Source organism: Ips typographus, linkage group LG9, assembly GCF_016097725.1.
Source record: "Ips typographus isolate SLU linkage group LG9, UJ_Ityp_2.0, whole genome shotgun sequence".
Taxonomy (NCBI): Eukaryota; Metazoa; Arthropoda; class Insecta; order Coleoptera; family Curculionidae; genus Ips; species Ips typographus.
This window is the reverse complement of record NC_138430.1, coordinates 5,049,298-5,072,400: the sequence shown is the minus strand read 5'-3', so window position 1 is coordinate 5,072,400 and position 23,103 is coordinate 5,049,298. Positions and strand designations below refer to the sequence as shown.

The window sequence follows — 23,103 nt, the reverse complement described above, 5'->3', positions numbered from 1 at the left end:
TGCTAGAGGCCTCTGGCATTTTAAAATAGTTCTGGTATGGTTTAAGACACCTGTGGAACCTATGGAAGTTTCAAAATGATGCTTAAACGTTCTACTAATCAAAAATTTAAATTCATCAAAAGTTACAAGAATATACGGGGTGTTAATACAACAATAAGTCCCAAAATAATTGGCCAAAAAAAAAATCTAGTTACGCTATTAAAAGTAATTACGAGCGCTAAATATTCGAAATTAGTGTTAGTAAAAGATACAAAACTGTATAGGGAGAAACAAACTAGTGATGCTAATAATTCTCCAACAATAAAAGATTGGCGTACATTCCAAACCACTCGGTATGTGGATGTTGACCATTAAAACTTATTTTGATCGAATTTGCCTTTTGAAAATACATAGCATTGTTGGATCATGGTTTACAGTTGGCTGACTTGGTATATAAAGGGAATTAGAGCTTTAGTGCTCATCAATCAATCATGAACGCATTTATTTGCATGTTTTTAGTTTTTGGTGTGGTAAAAGCCTACGATTTTTCAGATTCCATTTTTAGTAAGTATGTTGAAATTAGTTTCAAACAAATCCACTTAATTAATGTAATTTTATTTTGTTCACGCACACTAAAACCTTCCACAATTCCTTAGATGATCATCTAAACCAAATTTACTATACCCTGGACAATTGGCAACATGAACGTATTAGAAGAAACGCGGAGGATGTTGAGGTATTTGAAAGGAAGAAGTCTAAGAAAAAATACAAAAAAACAATTTTAGTTAAAATGCAGAAAACCCCCTCCTCCAATGCCAAAACCTTGTTGTGCTCAAGACAGCTTTAGGGACTTAATGGACAAAGAACGAGAAGTTTTAAGGGACTGTTTTAAAGAAGTTGTAGGGGAAGAACATCATCCTGGCAGATCAAACCATCCAAACAAATTTGATATGTTTAGTTGCGAAGCTGTAGAAAAGCGTAAAAATGACATAATCGTAAGTTTTTACTAATTACTCCATTTTTTGTTACACAATATTTTTTAGTGTATTAAGCAATGCCTTGGATCAAAACTAGGACTTGTAAGTTGTATGGCCTACAATTTCAACTTTAGTACTTAGTCAGTTATGAAATTATAGGTGAACAAAGATGGTAAACTTGACCAAGCCCAAATTGGTAACTACGTGAAATCAACATTCAAAAATGAAGCCTGGCTTAGCCCTTTGGCTGACCAAATTATAGGCAAATGTCTAGTCGAGGCTGAAAGTGTTGCCCCACCTAAATTCCACATTGAAAAGCTTAAGCCCTGCAAGCCTTCCGTGATAACTTTCAAACATTGTTTAGATAGGGAAATTCAGCTAAATTGCCCTGCCGATCAAATTCACAATCAGGAATCCTGTGAACGTTTCCGGAATCATTTAAACCACAAAAATGATTTTGATGAAGATCAGCCAATGATGGGTCCTCCAGACGATGATTGATTGATTCTAATCTAAACAAATAAACTGTAAATTGTTACTAAATAAACAAAGGGGTTTCTGCGAAACACGATCAGCAAATAACTTAATGTTTACCGTCATTTTAAAGACCGTTAATTTCATGTTAAGGCAAGTTGAACAAATATTACTTGGAAGCGCCTTTCTTTGTACTAAATTAAAAAAAAAACGGGGACCGGGAAATCCGAACCGCAAATTAGTATAAAACAATACAAATATACAGGGTGTTGGATTGGTTAAGAAAAAGCAGCAAGCTGAAAGCTGCTTTTTTGACAAATCACAAAGACACTAGCTAGAATTTGCTTGTGAATGAAAGTCAATCTAAAAAATGGTCACGTGTGAAAAATGGTCAAATAAAATATTAAATAAATTAGGATTTACAAACCAAACTTTTTAGTCACGTGATTGCAAAAATTCAACTTTGTCAAGTTTATCAGGCTGAAATTCGTGACATTGAGAATTTTTAAATATCTTGAAAGTGCCTCTCTACCTCAATGCTATATGAAACTGTCGTTATTAAGACTTTTCGCAAAAACATTTTCCTTATAGTTAACATTTATTATTTCAACTTCGGCAATTAAAACTAAAATCTTTCTTGGAAATATTGTTTTAAATCTAATCAATCTCAGAACACAAGCACATCTACATTAAGCAACAACAACATTTAATATCAAACTATGATAACCACTTTAAAATTAATTTACCATGAGAAAAAGTAATAAATTGATGGGTTCAAAATCTTTCAGGTTAACCTTGACCGTGCACGGTTTGATCTATTATGGTAGTAGGATGGTACCACAGATTGCGGTTCTTGCTGTATATAAGTCGGTTTGGGCTTTGGGCAAAACAGTACCAAGATTTCAGTTGCTTGAACCATGAATTCTGTGGCAGTTTTTGCAGTACTAGCTTTGGGGGCTGTTTGTGTGATCGATGCTTACAATTTTCAGGATGAGGATTTTAGTAAGTGACTTTATTAATTTTCTTCTATTAAAAATATGGATTGATGCAATTACTTTACTAAAAAAAGTGGTTTTCTTCAGAAGGTTTCTGGTCAAAAACAAATTTGATTAAAAAACTAGTCAGTTCGGTTAAGTAAATTTAAAATTTTTACTAACTGGACCTGTGTGTGTATTCTAATACTTACCATCTAACTGAATATTTAAAACGGTATTCACTAACCTATTCTTTAAGAACCAACTACTATACAAGTTTATTAACCTGCACAAAAAAATTAGAATAACCGTATACTTGACCGTGATTGACCTCATCTACATACACATCAATCATTAATGGTTTATTGAACAGATCAGCAGTTGTCGTACGAGATGGAAGAATTGTTTGACAGTATAGACAGTGGTCCAGTACATCCTCGAGTACGACGTGACCAAGAAGCAGCTACTGTAAGTTAATTCATTTGATGTTCAATTTTTGGTACTGAATATTGTAGGTGGCAGAAGAAAAGTGCCCAAAACGCCATCGTCGCCCTAAATTGTGCTGTGCTGAAGAAACTTTAGACGCTTTACATGCCAAGAAAAAGGAAATTACCAAAGCATGTTTCAAGGAAGTAACTGGATTGGAGAAACAGGACAGGCATGATCACGGTCCTCACTTTAAAAGATTTGATCTTTTCAACTGCAAAGAAGTTGAGAAGAGAAAAAGTGATATGATTGTAAGTTTTTCTTACATTTAATCGACAATCTTCTAACCTTTAAACTTTGCAGTGTATTGATCAATGCGTAGGACAAAAGAAAGGACTGGTAAGTACTTTTGATGATACAAAATGCAAAATTGTATAAATTTGAAAACAGTTGGACGACAGTGGGGCACCTATTCGGGACCAACTAATCCAACACCTCAAACAACACTTTTCGAACGAATCCTGGTTTGATCAAACCGTAGTCGAGAAGATAACCTCAAACTGTTTGGCCGCAGCCAAAAACGCTACTGAAACTCCAATTAAATTCAGCACAGAAGGACTAAAAGCCTGTAATCCTTCTGGAATCACTTTGAAACACTGTCTCTTCCGGGAAATTCAGCTTAGTTGTCCTGCTGATCAGATCAAGGACAAAACCGCCTGTGATCGATTCCAGGACAGAATTCAAAAAGAGATTGAAATCGATGATTTAAGGTTGGCTCCTGATGATCAGCAGTAGTTTAGTTAAGTTAATAACTCATATTGACCAACAGGGTATTTAGTAATTTTAAGTTTAATAAATTACTTTGGAATGGTGTTCTATATTCATGGACCTTTTTAAATATGTAAATACCTCTAAATTGAGACTACGTGAGTTTTATGTAATAACCGCAATCCATACGATTAGCCCAAATTTGAGAGGCCCTTAAAGGCTATTACCCTAATTAAGTTACTTTAGCCATAACAGGAATAAAATGCAAATCGTTCCTGTTCCCTTATAATAGTGCTTTCAACTTATCCACACGAAAAACGCCTTAAACACATCCGACGAGACTTAACGAGCCTGGAAGTCGTTATCAATAACTCCCTGCACTAGTATCAGGTGTGCGAATGAGCCATTATTATCCATTATCTTTTTTATAGGGCAATAATGCCCTAAAGGTGATGGGTGGGGTAATTAATTTTGTAATCGGTTACTGTCAACATGAAATGTATAATAAGGCCACTTATTGTATATGAGAGCTTATGAATTTTTTGGTTAATTACAACGCAAATCATATCATCTAAGAAAGATGGTTGTCGAATGACGAAATGTTGGACGATAAATTTGTAAGCTGGGAAATAGTGAGAATGTAAATGTGCTTTTAATTTTGGGATGTCTCTTCAAATAATGTTAAAAATGTCTTCAGAACGATTCAAGTTTAAATTACGAGACTTTGTCTCAATGTAAACTCTTATAGTTTCCGAGATCATAATAATTTGAATTACCCTGTATACCGTAGGAGATCCCTTTTTAGTGGCTTAACAAACTATGACATATTCGATCCTGAATAACTTGCTTACTTGATAAACGTTGTATAGATTGTTATACATCTGAGTAAATTACAATACAGTTTATGATTGGTTTCAGGTTGCTACAGAGAAAGAAATGTTATTATCTAACATGATAGTGTTTGACCAAGAATAGTGTAAATTTTTAGGTTTGATCAGTAAGTAGGTCAAACTAAACGTTTTTCCGACTGAAACAAAATGAAATATTCTAGAAACGTCTAAGAGACAAGTCTCAAGAAATTTAACGGACCGCATTTAAGGGCTAATAGAAACCTCATTGAGTCCAACTGTTATCCATTAGCCAGTTGCAGTAAACTGGATTCGGTCTTTGACTTTCTAATGAGACAAACAGAAACCTCCAGAGTTTCCGGTCACATCTCCAGAGGATCCGGCGTATTTTACTTCGGAAACTTCATACACCAGATACAAGACAATTGCAATCTGCGCGAGTGTTGATTGCGTTTGTTGTGTTGCATTTCGAAGGAGTTAGGCTAGTGTAATTACGCCCTTTGTTTGGTGTAACTTCCTATGAATGTTTTTTTCTTGGGAACAAGGCAAGGCTTAAACAAATCAGCATCTCTTACAAATTTGATATTATAGAAACTAGATTCAGTCCTAGAAAGAAGCAAAGAGAAGTTGTCATTTTAGTCACACCTAAAAAAAACTCACTGGAATGAACTAAATAAATATTTTCTTAGTACACATCTGTGCAGTAAATACAATTGCCTATCACTCTAGGGAGAACTTAAGCGAATTCAATATAAAAAGCGGAACGAAAACAAGTTAATTTAATACGTACCCTTGAGGAGACAACATGGAGCTTACAGAAATGTTGACACTCGAAATTGCTTTAATACGTTTATGGAAGGCGGAGACAGTGCTGCAACTCTTAGAATTTCCGGCAAGAAAATATTTTCAATTCTTATAAAAGAACTCGAAGTTTTCGGTACCCTTCCCGTTTTAACGTTCCAACTTTTGACTCGGTTTTTAAACTTAAAGACGGTTTAAACTTATTTGTTGCCAGTTTCGCATTAGAAGTTCAATTTTGTTGCAATATTAGAGTATTCTAGTTGTGATTTGTCAAGAAAAAGCTGCTTTTTCCAATCACAAACTACCAACACTGCTGCAATTTACTCAAATGTGACGTAAATTTACCATTAGGAGTACAAAAGCACGTGATATTCGAGTTCAGTTCAGTTCAGAGAGTGCACAGAACTTGGACCTGAACATGTGTCGTTCTGTACAGTCATTAGCAGGACGTGGCCGATATTCTAAATGGCAAATTAGACACAAATTTGTAACAACAAAACTACATATTTTTGTGTAGACTAAAAGTGATTTCGTTTAACTCGGTTATCGCACTCGATTCATTTTAGAGCACGCGATTTAATAATATGAAAAATATAACGAGACCGTAAATCCGATTCGTGGCCCTTTTGAACGTAACACGAACAAAACGAAATTAAATTACTGTTTTTGTAACATTGTTACATTCGCAGTCGCATTGGGACGTGTTGACTGCAATTGTTTTATCAGACTCAAATGCGGGAAGATTAAAATGCGAAAGTGGATCAGTGAAACTCGATTCCCTCCCTCTACTAAAAAGCGTATCCATCAAAACGTTAAGGAAAGCGGTTAGAGGCACAAAGTGCCCTATTAATATAGATCAGGTTAATACGAATAGTTAGGAAAATAGGTAAACACATACGTCTCTTTCCCTAAAAGCTTCCAGACAAGGTCTATTAGGGTTAATAAGTGTTTCGTCGTTGAAATATTTAGTAAGAAGTTTTAGTTTTGTTGGGCTTACCATTCAATTAAAGCTCCAATAACTTAATGGCAAGATAAAACTCAATTCAGCCTACCTAAAACCATAAAATACTGCCGTAGCAGACTGAATTATCCAATTTAATAGCTCAGTTAGAGTGTCGAAACGATCCCCCCCTTTAAGTTGACATACCCAAGATTTAGTGATAAGGGTGAGTTTGCTATATAAATGTCTCTTTAGTTTAGCATTAAGGCCACGAAAATGAAATCTTTGGGAGTATTGGAAAGAATGAGTTTTTATCAAAATATCATCAGCGTCCATCAATCAAACAGAATGTAAATCGATCAACGCCCAAAAAGGGCTATATTAATATAAATCAGCCAATGTTGGTTTACGAGCGGATTAGTCGAACAAATTTATCTTGGCCTGTGAAGGTACTCAAACAAATCGCTCTCGAATAAATGCGCGTAATATCGAGGGCATATTAAGAAAACTGAATGGGCGGGATTGATGGCGGACGATTTGGAGCAAAAATCCCTCAGTTAAACCGCACAGAAGTGGCAATATCGCGTGTCATACAACTCCCGAAATTATTGGAAAGACAATAACATTCGATGCATTGCAAAGTTCCGACGGGGAAACTCCCTGAGACAGTTTTGGTCAAAACATTGTGACAGTCTCATTAAAACTTGCTGTAGTAATAACACAAGTTAAAGAGACGGCTGACACTCGGAGGTTACAATCACATGGAATCCGGAAGTTCTTTTCGACAGATGGGGGCGACATTTTTGATGAATGTCATGAAATATGATCCTTAATGGTAAGTTCTCATGTACATGATGATAGTTTGTGATTTTAATCAATTGCAGCACATGCTGAGCAGTCAAAAAAAGTTTGCTGCTTTTTTTATAAATCACAAACTACCTGTAGTTTACACAAACACTGTGTATATGTGAACTTTTTATTATACAGCAAGCCACCAGTAGTTCTCCACATTTTTAATCCAAGCACGTTATGTTGAGTAAAATCTGATTACTTATTCGAAGCTTTCTCAGCCAGTGGAGTGACATTATAACCAAATCAAGTTGATAATCAATTTTCTTTTCTAACCACATTATCTGAGAAATTCAGTGGCAGTTTTACAAAAAGGAAATAAAAAGGTCCGAACAAACATAACTCGAATCAGCAATATCGGGATGGTAGATAACACGTAGCATGCGTGCGATCGTCGTAATGGAAAGGGAACACCTCTGAAATTGATAGGACGTCAGTTGCAGCACGTAAAAATCTTATCAATCAAGTTTTAACCCACGCGAGGGAAAATTCGAGATACGATACGAGCAAGCAGGAACAGGTATGAAATGGAGTTCTGCGTGTTTCGGGGCTTAGCCCGCCCCATTTCTATGTTACGTGCAAAGCAGTCGATATAAATGCATTGCATACATCAACTACTGCGAAGTGTTGCTTCCTGCAGATAAATTTCTAACGCCCCATCCTCATACTTATCTAGATCGGTTTTGTTTCATATTAAAATTGACAAAATGTGGATTATTTCTTCTCTTCAGTCTGCTCAACAGTTACAAACAATTAGTTATTGATGGGGAAACTACTGGCAAATAAAATATTTTACTTTACCCTCCCTGTACCAAATTTTGTAGTGTTTTTCATGTTATTGAATAGGAATTTAAATGAGAATTTCAAAAACATGCTTAAAACAGTCATTTTCTTATTCTAAATAGGTTTTACAGGCGATTTTGTTTCTGTCTTTTCAAACTGTTTTTCTGTCAGTTCAAACTTTGACATATTGACCATGACTGTATCAGATTTTGTATTGTTTTTTCATGTTATTGGAAAGGAAATTTAATGAAGATTCCAAAAATGTTCTTAAAACAAGGTATTTCCTCACTCCAAGTTAATGTGTTCAAAAGTTGCATAAATCAAGGTTTAGAAAAGTCTTCTTGTAGCATTCGACACAAAACGTGTTTCTGAGATTTATGGCAGTGATTACGTGACTGCCTATCTAAATTATCCTCCAAAAACCACGTGATATCTGTCATGCTAAATGCTAAAACTATCAAAATTTGCCTACAATTTGCAAGACTCAGACCGAAAATGACATTAATAAATTTAATGAGAGCCATAACAGGATAATGATATCCTTCAAGCAAATTTCAATTCTAATTCCAATTTTTTAAATAAAGATCCATAAACTTACTGATAAAATTGATAAACTTTCTTGTTCCACTGAATTTTACTTTTTCTTACCGGTAAATAATCGGTCACGGTAAATCACGCCCATCATTACAATTAGTGATATTTAACTCAAATTTGAAAGAATAAATAATCATTATTAATTTTGTTATTAATATTTAGGTGTGTTATTTGAGTGTCATAAATTTTACAAGCAAATCATTAATGTTATCAAAGTATATAGGGTGGACCACAATGAAATAAAATAATTATACGAGGAGATCAAAATTTTATCAAAATCAAAGCCAGAGTACTAAAAAACCACAAATTTGTTCCCAGCATAGGAGTGCAAGTTTCTCAGTGTTACTTATTCTAATTAATACTCAAAATATATCAACTAACCGTATGTAGTAAAACATACTCTCTGTAGATTTTTATTGTAGCTTTATCACAAATCCCTTAAATTGATTATTAAGTCTATATTTGTAAATTGTTTAGTTATCATCAAATTTTCTGTTGTTTACTTAAAGCTATGCCAGAGAAATAGTTTAAGTCATCAAAATTACAGTATGGGTGTATGCCGGAGCAAACAGAGTGGTAAGTAGCGTTTTATTTATCAAAATCTGGTTGTAATATTAAAACCATCAACAGGAAAAGAAGTGATTACACCCAACTCTGCTAAACCAAGCAATTTTGTTAAACCAAGTGAAAAAACCAAAACACAACCTGCAGAAATTAGTAAGTCACTTAATTGACGTATTTCTCTACTTTTTAGTTCATTTTTAAGGTAGTAATATGGTAGCAGATAATCCAAATATACACAAACCTATGCCAGCTAGTTTAAAACAATGTAAAGTACCTAGAGAAACGAGTGTTGCTTTAAAAGGTACACAAAACCAGTATTTTAAAATGTAATTCCTTAAATCGTTTTTATTGCAGATCATGTAAGTGACCCTACACTTGACAGCAGAGGTTCAGTTCAACCTAAAGATAATAGTTTTAATAAAGAATCCAATAATAATGGCACGAAAAATCTACCTCAAGTAAAGTTTCAGTAATAAAACTATATCTGATTTGAATTCCCTTACACCCTCATTCTTCGTCGAGTTTATTCCTTTTGAAATAGCTACTTAAAACCTTGTTGATGTTTTCTTCAGATCTGTCCTCGAAATCAAATTAGGCTCAGTGCCGCGTAATTAAATCGCAACCTTGCAATAAAGTTTCCAAACTCCCAAGGGAGTTTTTAATCAAACAAGTCCGGATTCGATTCCGTAAAGCCCTCCCCGCCCCCGCCACCCCCCGGGTCCGACATTGTCCTTTGTTCCTCGGAATTTCTTGAAATGTAGAATATTAGTTCGCCTTCCCTTTTTAATTAGAAGTTTTCAAATTCCAAAGGAAATAAATTGGAAAGGAAACGATGCTGTTTGGGGTGTTCCACTAATACGTGGGCAATGCCCAAAAAAGTCCATTTCTGAATGAAAACAACGCTTGTTTCCATTAAGGAATAATTTAAGGCAACTTTTTTTAAGGGTTGGTTTTTCTTAAGCAAGTCGACCGAGCGGTAATTTGCTGTTATTTCCGCGTTTCGGGCTTCTATATGGCTTTGCCTTAATGGCTGAACCCATTACATCGTCGCTCCATATTATATTTGTCTTCGAGTCAGTTAACTTTGGCGCCATAATGCCAACGTGGGGAAAAGTTTTCTCCCTGATGAAGTCTCGCACATTTGAGATAAAGGCAGTACACATGTCGGCAATTACCTTGCAAATATTTTTCATTTTGTGTTTTGTTTTTCATTTTTTTTTTGACAAAGTTATAAAATGCAAAAGTGGTAAATATTTGGTGAAACAGATGGTAAGTCCACATGTACAGTATTCGTTTAAATCATAGCACTGATGTCTCTAGTTTGTGATTTATGCACAAATATTGGGCATAATTGAATAAATCGAAAGAATAATTGCTTTAAACTTTGGATCATTGAATGATAATTTGATTGATCAATTATGTTATAATTATGACACCAACAATTCCCCAGAGGTTGGAATTTTTCCCAGACTTGGCAACATTAATAAATACAGTTAGGTTAGGTTAGGTTAGTGCACCATTTTGTCTTCTTTTTTTAGTATGCTGCTGGTTTTGTAGTGACTGTAAAAATTACTTGAGGTAAATTATTGTGGATATTTACAGATGTGTAAAATGACTTTTAGAAACATATCTAGATGAATATTATATTTAAATTAGGAACTTAAATTTATATTCAAAAAGAAAATATGATGCAATTTTTTGGCTAAAATTCGAATAACTAATCAATCAATAATTTTTCAGCGATTTGGTTTTTTCTTATTTCGATTACTCGATTGTTGTTATAATAATCGAATGTTTGATCATCTGCCATAATCGAATTATTTCGATTATATCATTTTCAATTGCCCGTCACACCTGCACATGCAGACTTGACAGTTTTGTTAAGCGACGTTGCTAAATACAAGAACTCAAAAGAATAACCTAATTGTTTACTAACTATTGCCTAAAATCAATATTTTTTCTCTACTTTCTCTGAAAAGCAACAAAAAGTCGTTTTCTAAAGCAAATTAGCTCAGAGGATTAAACGGTTTAAACAGTTGCTGAAGTGTTTTCTCGTTGTTTTCTAATTTTATTGCTTTTTCGCTGTTTACCGAAAGAGTAATTACTGATAGTCTGGGAAATTTAATTGAGTTGGCGCTTTTTATTGTTGTGTACATTGCTCTCCTGTGTGCCGTCTCACGTAAACCATTCCAATGGCTATTTAGTATTGGCACTAAATCCTCTGGTATTTGTTTGAGTTTAGGTACTAAAGAGGGCCAAATCCTACTTAATTAGCAAAAGAAAAAAGCTACAAACATCATAATAGTGAATGCGAAATGGATTTTATCGTTTGTTCGAACATTTTGTGAACGATATTGACGATTTATTAGGGTTCTTAACGACCCTCTTATTACTTGTTTGCTGACAGGGTAGTATGATATACGATCCCATGCTATTATACTACTATATGTGACTTTTTCTCCGGGGCAATTTAAATTTCATTAGTTTTCCAACCGCATAATTCTCAGATCGTAGCAAAAAGGCGCTTGACACATACTTAATCTTTGAAAGTTCTAATATTTTATTGGCAGTAAAACCTGCTGTTTTCCACTCTGATTAATAATGTGGCAAGTTAATTACGTCTCCCCCTTTTAGGTTGATTTTGACTAATCGAGGGTCGGAAAACAAAAGAATATTCATTGGACATTAACACTAAAGTAGCTCAAATGCAAGTTTGATAAAATGCTGATGTATTTAGGAATAAAACGGGCCTATTGTGATATAATTTAGTCCTGGAATCGGGAGACAATTTATTACCGGAATGTCAGGACTAGCGCCGTCCAACAAAACGGACTTTGGTAATAAATATCTCACAATATTGACAAGACCCGTTAGATACAGTGACGTTGCCCTATACGTGCCCAAATTGAGTGAGTAATGGAGTTAAAGCCACTAATTAAGACATGTCCTAAGGGTATTTGTATAGGACATAATTCAAAAAATAATTCAAGAGCAAAATATTAAAACACAGTTGAAACTATATTTTTATGGTCACGTGACTGTTTTTGCCTGTACAGTGTTGCCAGCTCAAAAATTATAATTTTGTGGTCGAGTGACTATAGTTTACAATTTTTTACTTCATAGCTGTTTAAATCGGATTTTGGACATTTTTATAATTTAGACTACTTTTTTATAGTCAAGTGACTGTTTTTCACTATTGGCACTGGCCAGTACAGTGTTGCCAGGGTAAAAATTGCATTCCCAAAGTCACATGACGTGACAAATAATAATTTTACTCTCTATAGCTTTTTTCGGGTTCATAATTCTGAACCGTTCAGGAACTGTTTTCGAAGTGCCGGTTTTGAGACGAAACAAGTGAGTACAATTTTGACATTTGATTGTCTGTTTCATATGTAGTTTGGTCTGACATGGTATTTGTGCATGTTTGTTCCATAAACCTACAAAAGTACAACACATAGTTTTGAAACTAATAACCCAATCTCATGTAATTCATTATCATAAATTTTAGACTTTATGATTGGAGTTTTGACAGATTTGGGCCATCTGCATGGACGGGATAAATATTGCTGGGTACTTATTTACAAGACTATGTACAAATTATCGTGCAAATGGTCCAAACCCAGATTTAAAACAGGAAAGAGATCAGAATCAATAACACGAACAAAGCTAATATAATTTGTAGCTTTTTATAAATGCGCATGCTTGTCAGGAATGTTACTAGATATTACTCTCAGTTGGAATGCACCTAATGACTCTCAGTATGGAGAAAACATCAAAATACATACTTTCGTATTGGTCTCTAATACAGCCCTATCCAAATATTATGAAAAACTTAAAGAAAGCAAAAAAGACCCACAAAAAACTGATGAAAATAAATAGACGAACATAAAAAGCATCGTGTAACATCACGTAGCCCATAAAATAACCGAAAATCCCTTCGTTTGTCTTTATATAAGTGAACAAAGGACTTAACTAACGCCCCTCCGGAAAAAATCCAGTTCTGGACATTGCCAGGACGTGATTCCTGTGCAAATACACTGGTGGCTAAAAAACAAACAAAATCTTTGATTTAGCCAAGTAAGCGATTTGCAAAAGGTCATTTTGTTGATTTTTCCTGACACTCTAATGCAATGAATTGGCACAATCAGTGGAACGTATGTAATTCGTTTAGACGAGACGTGTTTGTCAGCCAAAAAAATCTTCTTCACTCAAAGTATTTATATTACAGCTTTTTAAGACAGTTTTAAGTGCACACTAAGGCAGAAAATATTCCTGTAAAATTAATCAATTTAGACTTGAAGTAAAAATACTTCTGAATAAACCTTACCTTTGGATTACAAAAATACAAGCATTTGGCGTATTCGTAGGCTGCAACGCATTTATCATCAAAATTGGTGGCTGAAAATAAATTTATTACATTGAAATTTTTAAGATTTAAGTGACAAATTTTACCAGCATTTTCACATTTATCCAAACATCCAACAACGTAATCGTGCATGCTTTCTGGTAGTAAAGTGTCAACTTGGATATTGGCCGATTCTCGATCAAAATGATTGGTTTTACCAATCTACAATTTTTTTGTTTTAAACGAGAGTGCTTATTTATAAAAAAAAATAGGGAATTTACCAGCTTGTATTGGCTGAGGACACACCACATGTAACACTAAAATTATTTAAAGAATTAATATTTGTGCTAGAGAATTCCTAAATGAATTTTTACCTGCGTCTTGTGGTCTATATCCCAATTTCCCTCATGCATTTTATCAACCTCTTCTGTCAAACAACGTTTTATAATATCATAATAATAGAAAAATTACAGACTTACCCAATTTTGCTTTTTCTTTAGATAGGCACATGTTTCGTACTAGTTTGACAGCAGCTGCAAGTTGCTTTTCTGTCATCTTTCAAACAAATTTGACACTTTGAAACGAAAAAAAACCTATTTTACTTACCCTAGATACAGACTGCTCGGACAAGAATAAAACGACAAAAAAATATACAAACACTTTTCCAGTAGCCATAATTTGCCAAGCTAAGAAAAATACTGTTCAACAAGTTGCAAAGCCGATTTAATAAAGCCATCCACCCTTTATAATTACTCTCCAATTATCGTTTTAATTAACGTCTTAACTTCCTGTACACGGATGCAAAACTGGAAAAAACCGACATTAAATCGAATAATGCTGGGATTTAATAAGTAAATTACGAGAACTGACATTGTAATGTTATGAATTATCAATTAGGGTGGGTACAAGTCATTTTTTTGACAAATTGCTGCTTTTTAGTTTTGTTTGTTGATGGTAATGTGTTAATTTGATGGGAGAATTAAGTAAAGCTTGTTGTTGAGAGCTTGCTTGTTTGAGATCGTAGCTCATTTGAAATCCAATGACCAAAAATTCAAAATTTTAATCAAATCAATGAAGTTTTTTAATGAAAATTTCACTGCAGAAGCTAGTCAATAAGTATTTCTATCCTGTTCTATCAAATGTCATTGAAACAGGACAGCAATACGCTAAATTGAAACAAATCACATGTCCTGTCTATTTGCAATGCATTTCTTTGCAAATTGTGACAAGTGAAGACTCTTTATAACTCCACTTTGACGAACTAATGGTTTCAGGTAAAGGCAGGTTAGTCAAATTTTCAATTTTTTAATTTAGTAAAAACTAAAAAAAACAAATTTATAACAGTCTAATTGAACACGACTGACAATTGACAACTTTGACAGATCTCTACTAGAGATGAGCTGACCGGATAAATTATCAACAATAGCTTAATTTAAAGGACGCACTGCTTTTTACAAATAATTTCCCTTAATTGAATTATTGTATTTATGGTTACCTTAATTTACGTTCAGTTTTTGAGGTTTTGTGTCTGAAACTGTCACATTCAAACCTCCACTTAAGTTTGGTGTAATCTGTCCTGAATATCCAGAAGTATGTTAGTGTTTTCTGCCTAATAACGAAGTAAAACATCAGCCTGAAAACAGTAAAGAAAATAAGGTCTATCCCAGGGCTAGTGGCAGTGACGTAAAGAAGCACTGTCAATGTCAATTGTCAAACAATCCTTTACTACACCGCCCTCTGTACAAGAAAGCCTAGAATGTCACTTTTAGTGGCGGCGTTAGCGGTTTTCGTTTTGTACACAAACCTATGCAGATGCAGTAGAAAATATGCTTTTTTTTATTTTTTCGTGTAGTTGATTAGAAGTTGTGAGTGAAAAATCAAAGAACGCTTCATTCCTGATCCAGATATGTATAGATATGGCTTTTTATACTCAATAAACTCCAGCCAAAGCAAGTTTGGTTAGAACCCTTTGTCCTGGAAAGTACAACAAACTAATGTGAAAACTGCTCAATCAAAGAAAATTTGGAAATCCTTGAAGCTAGGTAAGCAAAACTGGTAAATGGGTTTTATATTATTACCAAGACCTTACTTTTAAAATGTAAATGTGCCAATGGAACTTCTAAAAGCTGTCCTGTTTCTTCAGAGTAAACCTTTATTGCTCTCAAAATGCAGGCGGCCTCTAAATGTAACTCACATACCTATGTATGTAAGAGGCAATAAGTTTACTGAATGAGAAAGCATATTGTACTTACCACTGAGTATTGTGTTGGAGTAAAATCACTCCAGTTCAAAGCTTTCAACCACTGTTGGGTTCCAGCAGGATCTTTTGGAAAGTAAAAGACTGACACTTTTGGGCCTTTCACCAATTGCTTTTACAATTTGGCAAACAACAAGTGGACGGCATATTGTAGAGGCAATAGAATTAAGTTAAAAAACCAACAACAAATTATAGAACAATGAAGGAACAATAACAATAGTGATAACACAATAAAATGAACACAAACTACACTTTCACTAGAACAATAAACATATAAACAACAATATACACTGTGTGTAAAAAGTCCGGCAACCCTGAATTATTTCGCAAAATATACAACTTATTGAAAAATATCCTATATAAATATTGACGCACTTTAAACGTTTTACCGTTAGGTGACATTCAGGAATATACAGGGTGAGCCACAATATGGCAATGAATTGAGGTTATGTTTTTTCTTATGGAATGACCATGTTTTAATGACGTTTTCTGATTCGCTCTCTCATTCTGATCACATTTCATGTAACATGTTGTATGGTTATCTTGAACAGTTTGGCAGCTATTTAATTATTAAAGAAAACTACACTTTAAATAAGTAAAAAATTTTTATTTGATTAAATGCTGAAAATGTGCCCCTTGAACTGTCTGACAATGAGCTAAATTAAAATAAAATTTAAATTTAATTATTTAAAATTTAATTTAATTTAATTTAATTTATTTAATTTAAATTTAATTTAATATAATTTAAATTTAATTTATTTAATTTAATTTATTTTAATTTAATTTTAATTTAATATTATTTAATAATTTAATTTAATTTTATTTTTTTTATTTTTTTAATTTAATTAAATAGCTGCCAAACTGTTTAAGATAACCATACAACATGTTACATGAAATGTGATTAGAATAAGAGAGCGAATCAGAAAATGTCATTGAAACATGGTCCTTCCATAAGAAAAAACATAACCTCAATTCATTGCCATATTGTGGCTAACCCTGTATATTCCTGAATGTCACCTAACGGTAAAACGTTTAAAGTGCGTCAATATTTATATAGGATATTTTTCAATAAGTTGTATATTTTGCGAAATAATTCAGGGTTGCCGGACTTTTTACACACAGTGTATAATAGCAAACAAAAATTACTTTTGCAAGTAGTCCCATGTCTTGACTTTAAACCTTAAAAATTAATTTAATCATCGAAAAACTCAATTTCCACAATACAAACAAATGCAAACTGCCAACCACTATTTCGGCCATATTGGAATTTTTGGCATGCACCTTCTTGGCTTTCTTGTACAGAGGGCGGTGTTTACTATCATTAAAAACACACTGATGCCATGTTGCCGAATGCTCTCGTAAAAAAGGTATTGATAGACAAAACAATTATCTTGCACTGACACGGAGCAATACTGGGGGCGATTGCTTCATCTATCAATAGCAAAAAACAAAAATAGTTTTTAAAAAATGCTCTATATCCGAACTTTACAATATGTCTGGCTTAACAAAAACAAAACTTTTTAAATCACCGGGAATCTGGAATGCTCAAGCTGGCAACCACGAAATATCAATAAAAACCTTTGGAACTAATCTAAGACAAGAGTGAATTTCAATCTGACGTCACCATTTATTACGTCACATGCCTTACTTAACAATGGCTGACTGACAGTTTAGAAATTTGGCAGTAGAGATGAGGTTATATAGTAGAAATGTGCTAGATTTGTGAGCAAAAACATACAACCAACTTACATGTGCATGTGCAGTGGAAAAGTCAAATACTGTTTTCTCTTTTATTGATTCATCTTTTGAGATAAATGTAGATCGCCCCAAAAAAGATATTATCAAACGTAAATTGTATGTGGTGATGTCAATCACAAATAATATTTTCATAAGGCTATTACAGGAGTGCAAACTAATTGAATTTGTGGTCATCGAAAACGATTGTCAAAACCAATCGAACATTAAAACCAGAAATCAAAGTGGACTTTGATTAAGATAATGACATTACGCGGTATATATCCATTCGCTAATCGGTTTGTAGTCTTTGTTGACCGCAAATCCATTAATTGTATGTCACGTTTCGCGTGTGTGTTAGGGGTGGGTTTGTTTGCTGGCAACGTTTCCATTTTGCGGCTGTTCAAAAAGAGGAAATTACACGATCAGGCAACGATGACTGATTAAATAACTCTTTTTGGTTTCAATGCACGGAGGTCAATTTAAAACGGAGTTTTTTCTGTTATTATACAGCTTCCTTTGTTTGCAAATAAACCACATTCACTGGACATCCAATGAAAATTTAAGGCCTTAGAGACAAAATCTAATTACGGATCTTAAAACTGTTCATCTATCTATCTAATCACGGGCGCATTAGCCTACACATTTATTTTTAAACATAGACGACCAAAAACAGTTTTCTTTGGCGCTTTACCAAACCTTCGGGATAGTGGAAAAGAGGTAAATATTAGTCGATCACGCACATGTCCAACTTCGAACTGTAGTTTTATCACTTCGGAAGTTCGTAAAATTCCAGTTCACCTAATAAACTAAATGAATTTCCGGCGTATCGGGGTCGTTTTATGTGTCTTAGTTACGTTCAGTTTGGCCAAAGATAACATTACTGTAGGTAAGTGTGGGAATGTTTTCATAAAACACGTGTGTTTGATGACCTTTTTGGATTAGGGATATTTTTTAATAAGGATGAAAACGGGATATCGTACTGGGAAGCTCTGGAAGGTATACTTGATGGGCAGCTGGATATAACACCCGAAGTAGCAGAAAACGATAAAAACGATGTGTTTGACAAGGATATTACAGAAACTAAAAAAATATGTAAATAATAATGTAGTAACTGTGAACAGTGACGTGTAACTAGACATTTTACAGATTGCAATTTTATTTCTGAGACCAAATCCAGGATAGTAGCCACTCTAGGACCAAGATCATCTTTTGTGTCACCAATTCTGGAATCAATCAGTCACCACCTTGCTATACCGTACTTTATTACCACATGGAGACCTAAATCCGAACAATTTCCTAATGTATTTAACGTTTATCCAGAAGCTGACCTACTGGCTAGGGTAACATTTATACTAAACAGTTTTTTTTTATTTAAAGGAACTTTTGCAGGGTTTAGCTAAAATTGTCGAATCATTTGATTGGCCAGAATTTGTGGTTTTGTACGAAGACGATCAAGGACTGTTAAGACTACAGGAGGTATTGAAAATCCAGCAATTTCAGGAGGGAAGCTTGAAGAATGGAATGACCTTAGAAAAACTGGATATTGGTGGCGATAACAGGTACTGAGCTAAATTAAAACCTGATTGGCTCTTCACATTTACAAAGTTTGGACCGCGTCCAGCTATTTGCGTGATGCGGAGTGTAATTTATTTTATTATCGCCACAAGTTAAGATTTAATTAACTTCAATTTTCTAAAAAACTTATTATTGGTTTCAGGCATGTTTTCAAGAAAATTCGCTCCACTTCTATAAATAAAATCGTCTTGGACTGTCACGTTGATCGTATCAAGGACTATTTCAACCAAGCTGATCAAGTGGGGCTGATGTCAGATTTTTCTAGAAGTTTTTTCCTAACTTCCCTAGTTTGTGTTCTCTTCAGTTTAACTGTTTTAATTTTGCTTAAATAATTTTGTTGCAGGACGCACACACTTTAAGTTTAAAATCCCTTGAAAGCCAAGTCAATATCACCACTATACGTCTTTTTGATCCTGTAACAGTTGATTCACTGAAAGTGTTTTACGATCTTCAGGACTTTCCACCTTCACTTTTGAGGGTGAGTTTTACTGTTAAAACTAAATGACAAAATGAAACATTTAAACATAATTTTCACAATAGTCACGTGAGAATTCAACCAATAAAACTTGACATTTATTGTTTCTGAGTTGGAAACCAGTCAGGAATTGTCTCTGCAAACAGACCATATATTGTTTCACTTTTCCATCATCGAAATCTGCTTTAATTTACTGAATATATATTTTTTTAATAATACCAATTTGTGACAATATTAATTTTTCGTAGGTTGATGATGCTTTAACTTTTGATGCCTTGGTGCTGATTGTTAAAGCTCTAAACCACCTCAAAGGAAATGGTGAGGAGTTTCAAGTTAGAGAACTAAACTGTGATGTTGAAGAGGTTTACTCTGACGATATAGGGTTGATAGACGTATTAAAACAGGTATCAAAACTAGAAATTTGCAAAATTGATTTAAAAATATAGCATAATTTCAGGTGGAAGTGAAAGACACCTTAACTGGCCTCACGTCTTTAGCAGAAGGAAAACGTGACAAATTCACTTTGCAAGTGGTTGAAGTGAACAATCTGGAAAAACCCATAGCTGTGTGGAAGTCTGAAAATCCGGAAACCATCGAGCTAAAAAGGAACGCTACAGAACGAGAAGCGGAACTTCAAAAACGATTGGCCAGTCATAGATTTATTGTCACGTCCAGGTTGTGACATAATATCATTTGATGAATTTTAGCGGTTAATACACTGTTTTCAGGCTAGGATCTCCTTATTTGTTTGAAAACAAGGAAAAGGACGCATACATGAATCGCAGGTATTACGGATATTCTATGGATTTAATCACGGAAATTGCCAATCTGATTAATATCACATTTGAGTTCCAACTTACTAAAGATGGCTCTTATTTGAATTTGGTGAATGATTTAGTGGAAAGGGTTAGCGTCACTACAGTAAGTTACTCTAGTATTACATTTAATTCTTTCAGAGGGCTGATTTGGGTATTTGCGACTTTACCATCACACCCCAACGAAGTGAATTAATTGATTTCAGTTTACCTTTCATGAATTTGGGTAAGTTCTAAAGAATAACATTTGCTCCTACTAAACTCCAATTGGTTAGGAATTGGGATAATACACAAACAATCCACTCAAGAGGAAGTGGACAATATGTACGCCTTCATGAGACCCATATCCTGGACAGTGTGGTTCTACATTTGGACTTTGAGTTTGGCCAGTTCAGTCACCATGTTTATTGTTGCCAGGTATTGGTTTAAACCCTATTTTAACTTAGAATGATAATTTTGTTGTAGATTATCACCCAGTGAATGGGAGAACCCAAAACCCTGGGATCCAGAATCTAAAGAAGTAGAAAACATTTGGAACGTAAAAAACTTTTTGTGGTTCAGTGTTGGAGCCATAACAGCCCAAGGATGTGACATTTTACCTAAGTAGGCATCAAACTTTTAGAAAAAAAAATTTACTGAAATGTACTATCTAGGTCAGTGGCACCTAGAATAATTTCAGCTTCTTGGTGGTTTTTCTCCTTAATCATTATGAGTTCCTACATTGCCAACTTGGCAGCTTTCCTAACAATGCAGAAAAGAGACGTTATAATTGATTCTGTAGAAGAATTAGCAGCACAATCTAGAGTAAAATACGGTAAGTAAACTGGGGAGTAAACAATCAGAATGTGACTGTACTATTTACGTTTAGGTTTAATGTCCAAAGGATCAACAGAAATGTTCTTCTCCACCTCCAACAACTCGCTCTATCAAAAAATGTGGAATACCATGAAAAACGAGAAACCCTCAGTGTTTGAAAAGGACAACCCTTCGGGGGTTGAAAGAGTTTTGTCAACAAAAAACGAGCTGTACGCCTACTTTATGGAATCTACTGGAATTGAGTATGAAATGGGACGGAAATGCGATCTTAGAAAAATTGGAGGACTGTTGGATTCCAAATCATACGGAATTGGAATGCCTTTAAGTACTAGTTCCACTAAACTTAAAATTCTTAGTGACCTGTTTTGTTTATAGACGCAGATTACCGACACACGATCAACTCAGCCATATTGCGTTTGCAAGAAAGTGGTAAATTAATGGAACTTAAACAGAAATGGTGGGAGAAAGAACGGGATGGTGAACCTTGCAATAGAGTAAGTAGTCTAAAAACACCTAAAGTTCTATTGAATCTGAAACTTTGTCAAAACAGGTTGCAGAAGAACAGTCAGATGCTTTGGCTTTATCAAATGTTGGTGGAATTTTTATAGTTTTGGCTGTTGGAGTGGCCTTAGCGTATATTATTGCCATTATAGAGTTTTTGTGGAATGTACGGCAACTTTCAGTGGAAGAGCATGTAAGTTGTTCACCTCACATCCACTTTATATATTAACACAGCTCTCTTTTATGGAAACTTTAAAATGTGAGCTGAAATTTGCCTGTAAAATCTACACAAGAAAGAAAAGGGCCAAACCGGTGGTGTCAGAGTCTTCTTCCTCCACCAAGTCCTTCAACAGGGAGAAATTCAGCGCAGCCAGGGATTTGTTCAATAAATCAGCCTCACTTTTGGATTTTAATCCTGATACAAATGAGTATATTCGGAATAGAGTAAAAAGTCCTAGCAGGACTGAAGGATCAACAGTTAGTCGTCGATTTAAAGTCGATAATCAATTAGATTCTTAATCGTGCAACGTTGTAGTATGTCTCAATTAAATTGAATTTTGAATTAAATATTTACTACTTAATTGCTTGCTAAAATCTGATTAGAATCCTAAATATATTAATGTTAATCCAAATCGAAGATTCAGCCTATCATCTGAGATGAGTGCAGTATAAATTTTTGCAATGTTGCCAAACTGTTTTTACTCTACAAATGTACTAGTTTTAAGTGTCATCATTTGATAAATACAGTGACTTGGCAACGTCGCAATATTTTTTGATTGAATGTTTAAAGGTCATAATTAATATTTTTAAGGGAAACTATAAACGAGCCAAAAATGTATAGTACAGTGTCCTTGGAAAAGTAAGGAGTAAATTGCTAATTTCCTCAACTTTTTGAGATATCCTGTACTGTAACCAATAGTTTTTAAAGGTATTTACCAATGATTTTCAAGCTTTACTCTGAAGCTGTCAAAATTATCCTGAAGCAGCCTAGAAACTTCCAAACCGTTTTGGAAAAGTCTAAAAGCTTCAAAATAATGCTCTTCAACTAGTCTAAAAGCTTTCAAAAATTTCAAAACAGTCTAAAAGTTTCGTATGTTTCTAGAGTAGTTTAAAAGCTTTGAAATATTTCTAAAACCGTCTGCAGTTCAGAACCTTCAATATGCTCTTTAAACTGCCCAAAAACGAAAACACTATAGAAACTGCAAAATGCTTCTAAAAGCACTCAAAGTCGATACAAAACAATCTAGAAGCTTCCAAAAGATTTGAAAACCGTCTAAATGCCTCTAAAGCAGTCCAGAACCCTCAATATGCTCTTTAAACTGCCCAAAAATGAAAACACTATAGAAACTGCAAAATGCTTCTAAAAGCACTCAAAATCCTTACAAAACAATCTAGAAGCTTCCAAAAGATTTGAAAACCGTCTAAATGCCTCTAAAGCAGTCCAGAACCCTCAATATGCTCTTTAAACTGCCCAAAAACAAAAACACTATAGAAACTGCAAAATGCTTCTAAAAGCATTCAAAATCCTTACAAAACAATCTAGAAGCTTCCAAAAGATTTGAAAACCGTCTAAATGCCTCTAAAGCAGTCCAGAAACTTCAATAT

General features: G+C 34.2%; 5 protein-coding genes across 5 annotated transcripts; 4 read left to right on the top strand and 1 right to left on the bottom strand.

Annotated features, from left to right (window-relative positions):
- The first annotated feature begins 393 nt into the window (after positions 1 to 393).
- Positions 394 to 1,538, top strand: LOC145733483 (uncharacterized). The gene is made up of 5 exons (XM_081986329.1): positions 394 to 543; positions 636 to 715; positions 765 to 974; positions 1,023 to 1,058; positions 1,116 to 1,538. Exons 1-5 carry the CDS (start codon positions 471 to 473, stop codon positions 1,455 to 1,457), a joined length of 741 nt encoding a protein of 246 aa, XP_081842455.1. The 5' UTR covers positions 394 to 470; the 3' UTR covers positions 1,458 to 1,538.
- A 733-nt stretch (positions 1,539 to 2,271) lies between these two features.
- LOC145733482 (uncharacterized) lies at positions 2,272 to 3,710 on the top strand. The gene is made up of 5 exons (XM_081986328.1): positions 2,272 to 2,432; positions 2,778 to 2,872; positions 2,920 to 3,141; positions 3,194 to 3,229; positions 3,281 to 3,710. The coding sequence occupies exons 1-5, from the start codon at positions 2,348 to 2,350 to the stop codon at positions 3,623 to 3,625; spliced, it is 783 nt and encodes a 260-aa protein (XP_081842454.1). The 5' UTR covers positions 2,272 to 2,347; the 3' UTR covers positions 3,626 to 3,710.
- A 5,212-nt stretch (positions 3,711 to 8,922) lies between these two features.
- Positions 8,923 to 9,458, top strand: LOC145733472 (uncharacterized). Its single transcript, XM_081986314.1, has 4 exons — positions 8,923 to 8,989; positions 9,044 to 9,130; positions 9,180 to 9,278; positions 9,332 to 9,458. Exons 1-4 carry the CDS (start codon positions 8,962 to 8,964, stop codon positions 9,448 to 9,450), a joined length of 333 nt encoding a protein of 110 aa, XP_081842440.1. The 5' UTR covers positions 8,923 to 8,961; the 3' UTR covers positions 9,451 to 9,458.
- Positions 9,459 to 13,177: 3,719 nt separating this feature from the next.
- Positions 13,178 to 14,073, bottom strand: LOC145733471 (general odorant-binding protein 72-like). Its single transcript, XM_081986313.1, is given in 8 exon segments — positions 13,178 to 13,249; positions 13,305 to 13,375; positions 13,430 to 13,544; positions 13,604 to 13,639; positions 13,697 to 13,749; positions 13,802 to 13,877; positions 13,929 to 14,018; positions 14,020 to 14,073. Coding segments are annotated over 8 exon segments (498 nt in total). The 5' UTR covers positions 14,059 to 14,073; the 3' UTR covers positions 13,178 to 13,231.
- A 3,892-nt stretch (positions 14,074 to 17,965) lies between these two features.
- Positions 17,966 to 22,065, top strand: LOC145733470 (glutamate receptor ionotropic, kainate 2-like). Its single transcript, XM_081986312.1, has 17 exons — positions 17,966 to 18,202; positions 18,259 to 18,408; positions 18,463 to 18,656; positions 18,706 to 18,875; positions 19,034 to 19,178; positions 19,235 to 19,369; positions 19,615 to 19,770; positions 19,824 to 20,041; positions 20,095 to 20,272; positions 20,323 to 20,407; positions 20,457 to 20,598; positions 20,647 to 20,784; positions 20,835 to 20,995; positions 21,050 to 21,322; positions 21,373 to 21,491; positions 21,548 to 21,691; positions 21,733 to 22,065. Exons 1-17 carry the CDS (start codon positions 18,127 to 18,129, stop codon positions 22,015 to 22,017), a joined length of 2,769 nt encoding a protein of 922 aa, XP_081842438.1. The 5' UTR covers positions 17,966 to 18,126; the 3' UTR covers positions 22,018 to 22,065.
- The last annotated feature ends 1,038 nt before the right edge of the window (positions 22,066 to 23,103 follow it).

Coding starts and splice junctions, on each gene's coding strand:
- LOC145733483 (XM_081986329.1), top strand. CDS start 471: ATGAACGCATTTATTTGCATGTTTTTAGTTTTTGGTGTGGTAAAAGCC. Junction 975..1,022: donor AGCGTAAAAATGACATAATC/GTAAGTTTTTAC, acceptor AATATTTTTTAG/TGTATTAAGCAATGCCTTGG. Junction 1,059..1,115: donor TTGGATCAAAACTAGGACTT/GTAAGTTGTATG, acceptor ATGAAATTATAG/GTGAACAAAGATGGTAAACT.
- LOC145733482 (XM_081986328.1), top strand. CDS start 2,348: ATGAATTCTGTGGCAGTTTTTGCAGTACTAGCTTTGGGGGCTGTTTGT. Junction 3,142..3,193: donor AGAGAAAAAGTGATATGATT/GTAAGTTTTTCT, acceptor TAAACTTTGCAG/TGTATTGATCAATGCGTAGG. Junction 3,230..3,280: donor TAGGACAAAAGAAAGGACTG/GTAAGTACTTTT, acceptor ATTTGAAAACAG/TTGGACGACAGTGGGGCACC.
- LOC145733472 (XM_081986314.1), top strand. CDS start 8,962: ATGGGTGTATGCCGGAGCAAACAGAGTG. Junction 9,131..9,179: donor AACACAACCTGCAGAAATTA/GTAAGTCACTTA, acceptor TTCATTTTTAAG/GTAGTAATATGGTAGCAGAT. Junction 9,279..9,331: donor AACGAGTGTTGCTTTAAAAG/GTACACAAAACC, acceptor TTTTTATTGCAG/ATCATGTAAGTGACCCTACA.
- LOC145733470 (XM_081986312.1), top strand. CDS start 18,127: ATGAATTTCCGGCGTATCGGGGTCGTTTTATGTGTCTTAGTTACGTTC. Junction 18,409..18,462: donor TACAGAAACTAAAAAAATAT/GTAAATAATAAT, acceptor GACATTTTACAG/ATTGCAATTTTATTTCTGAG. Junction 20,273..20,322: donor TGAATGATTTAGTGGAAAGG/GTTAGCGTCACT, acceptor TAATTCTTTCAG/AGGGCTGATTTGGGTATTTG.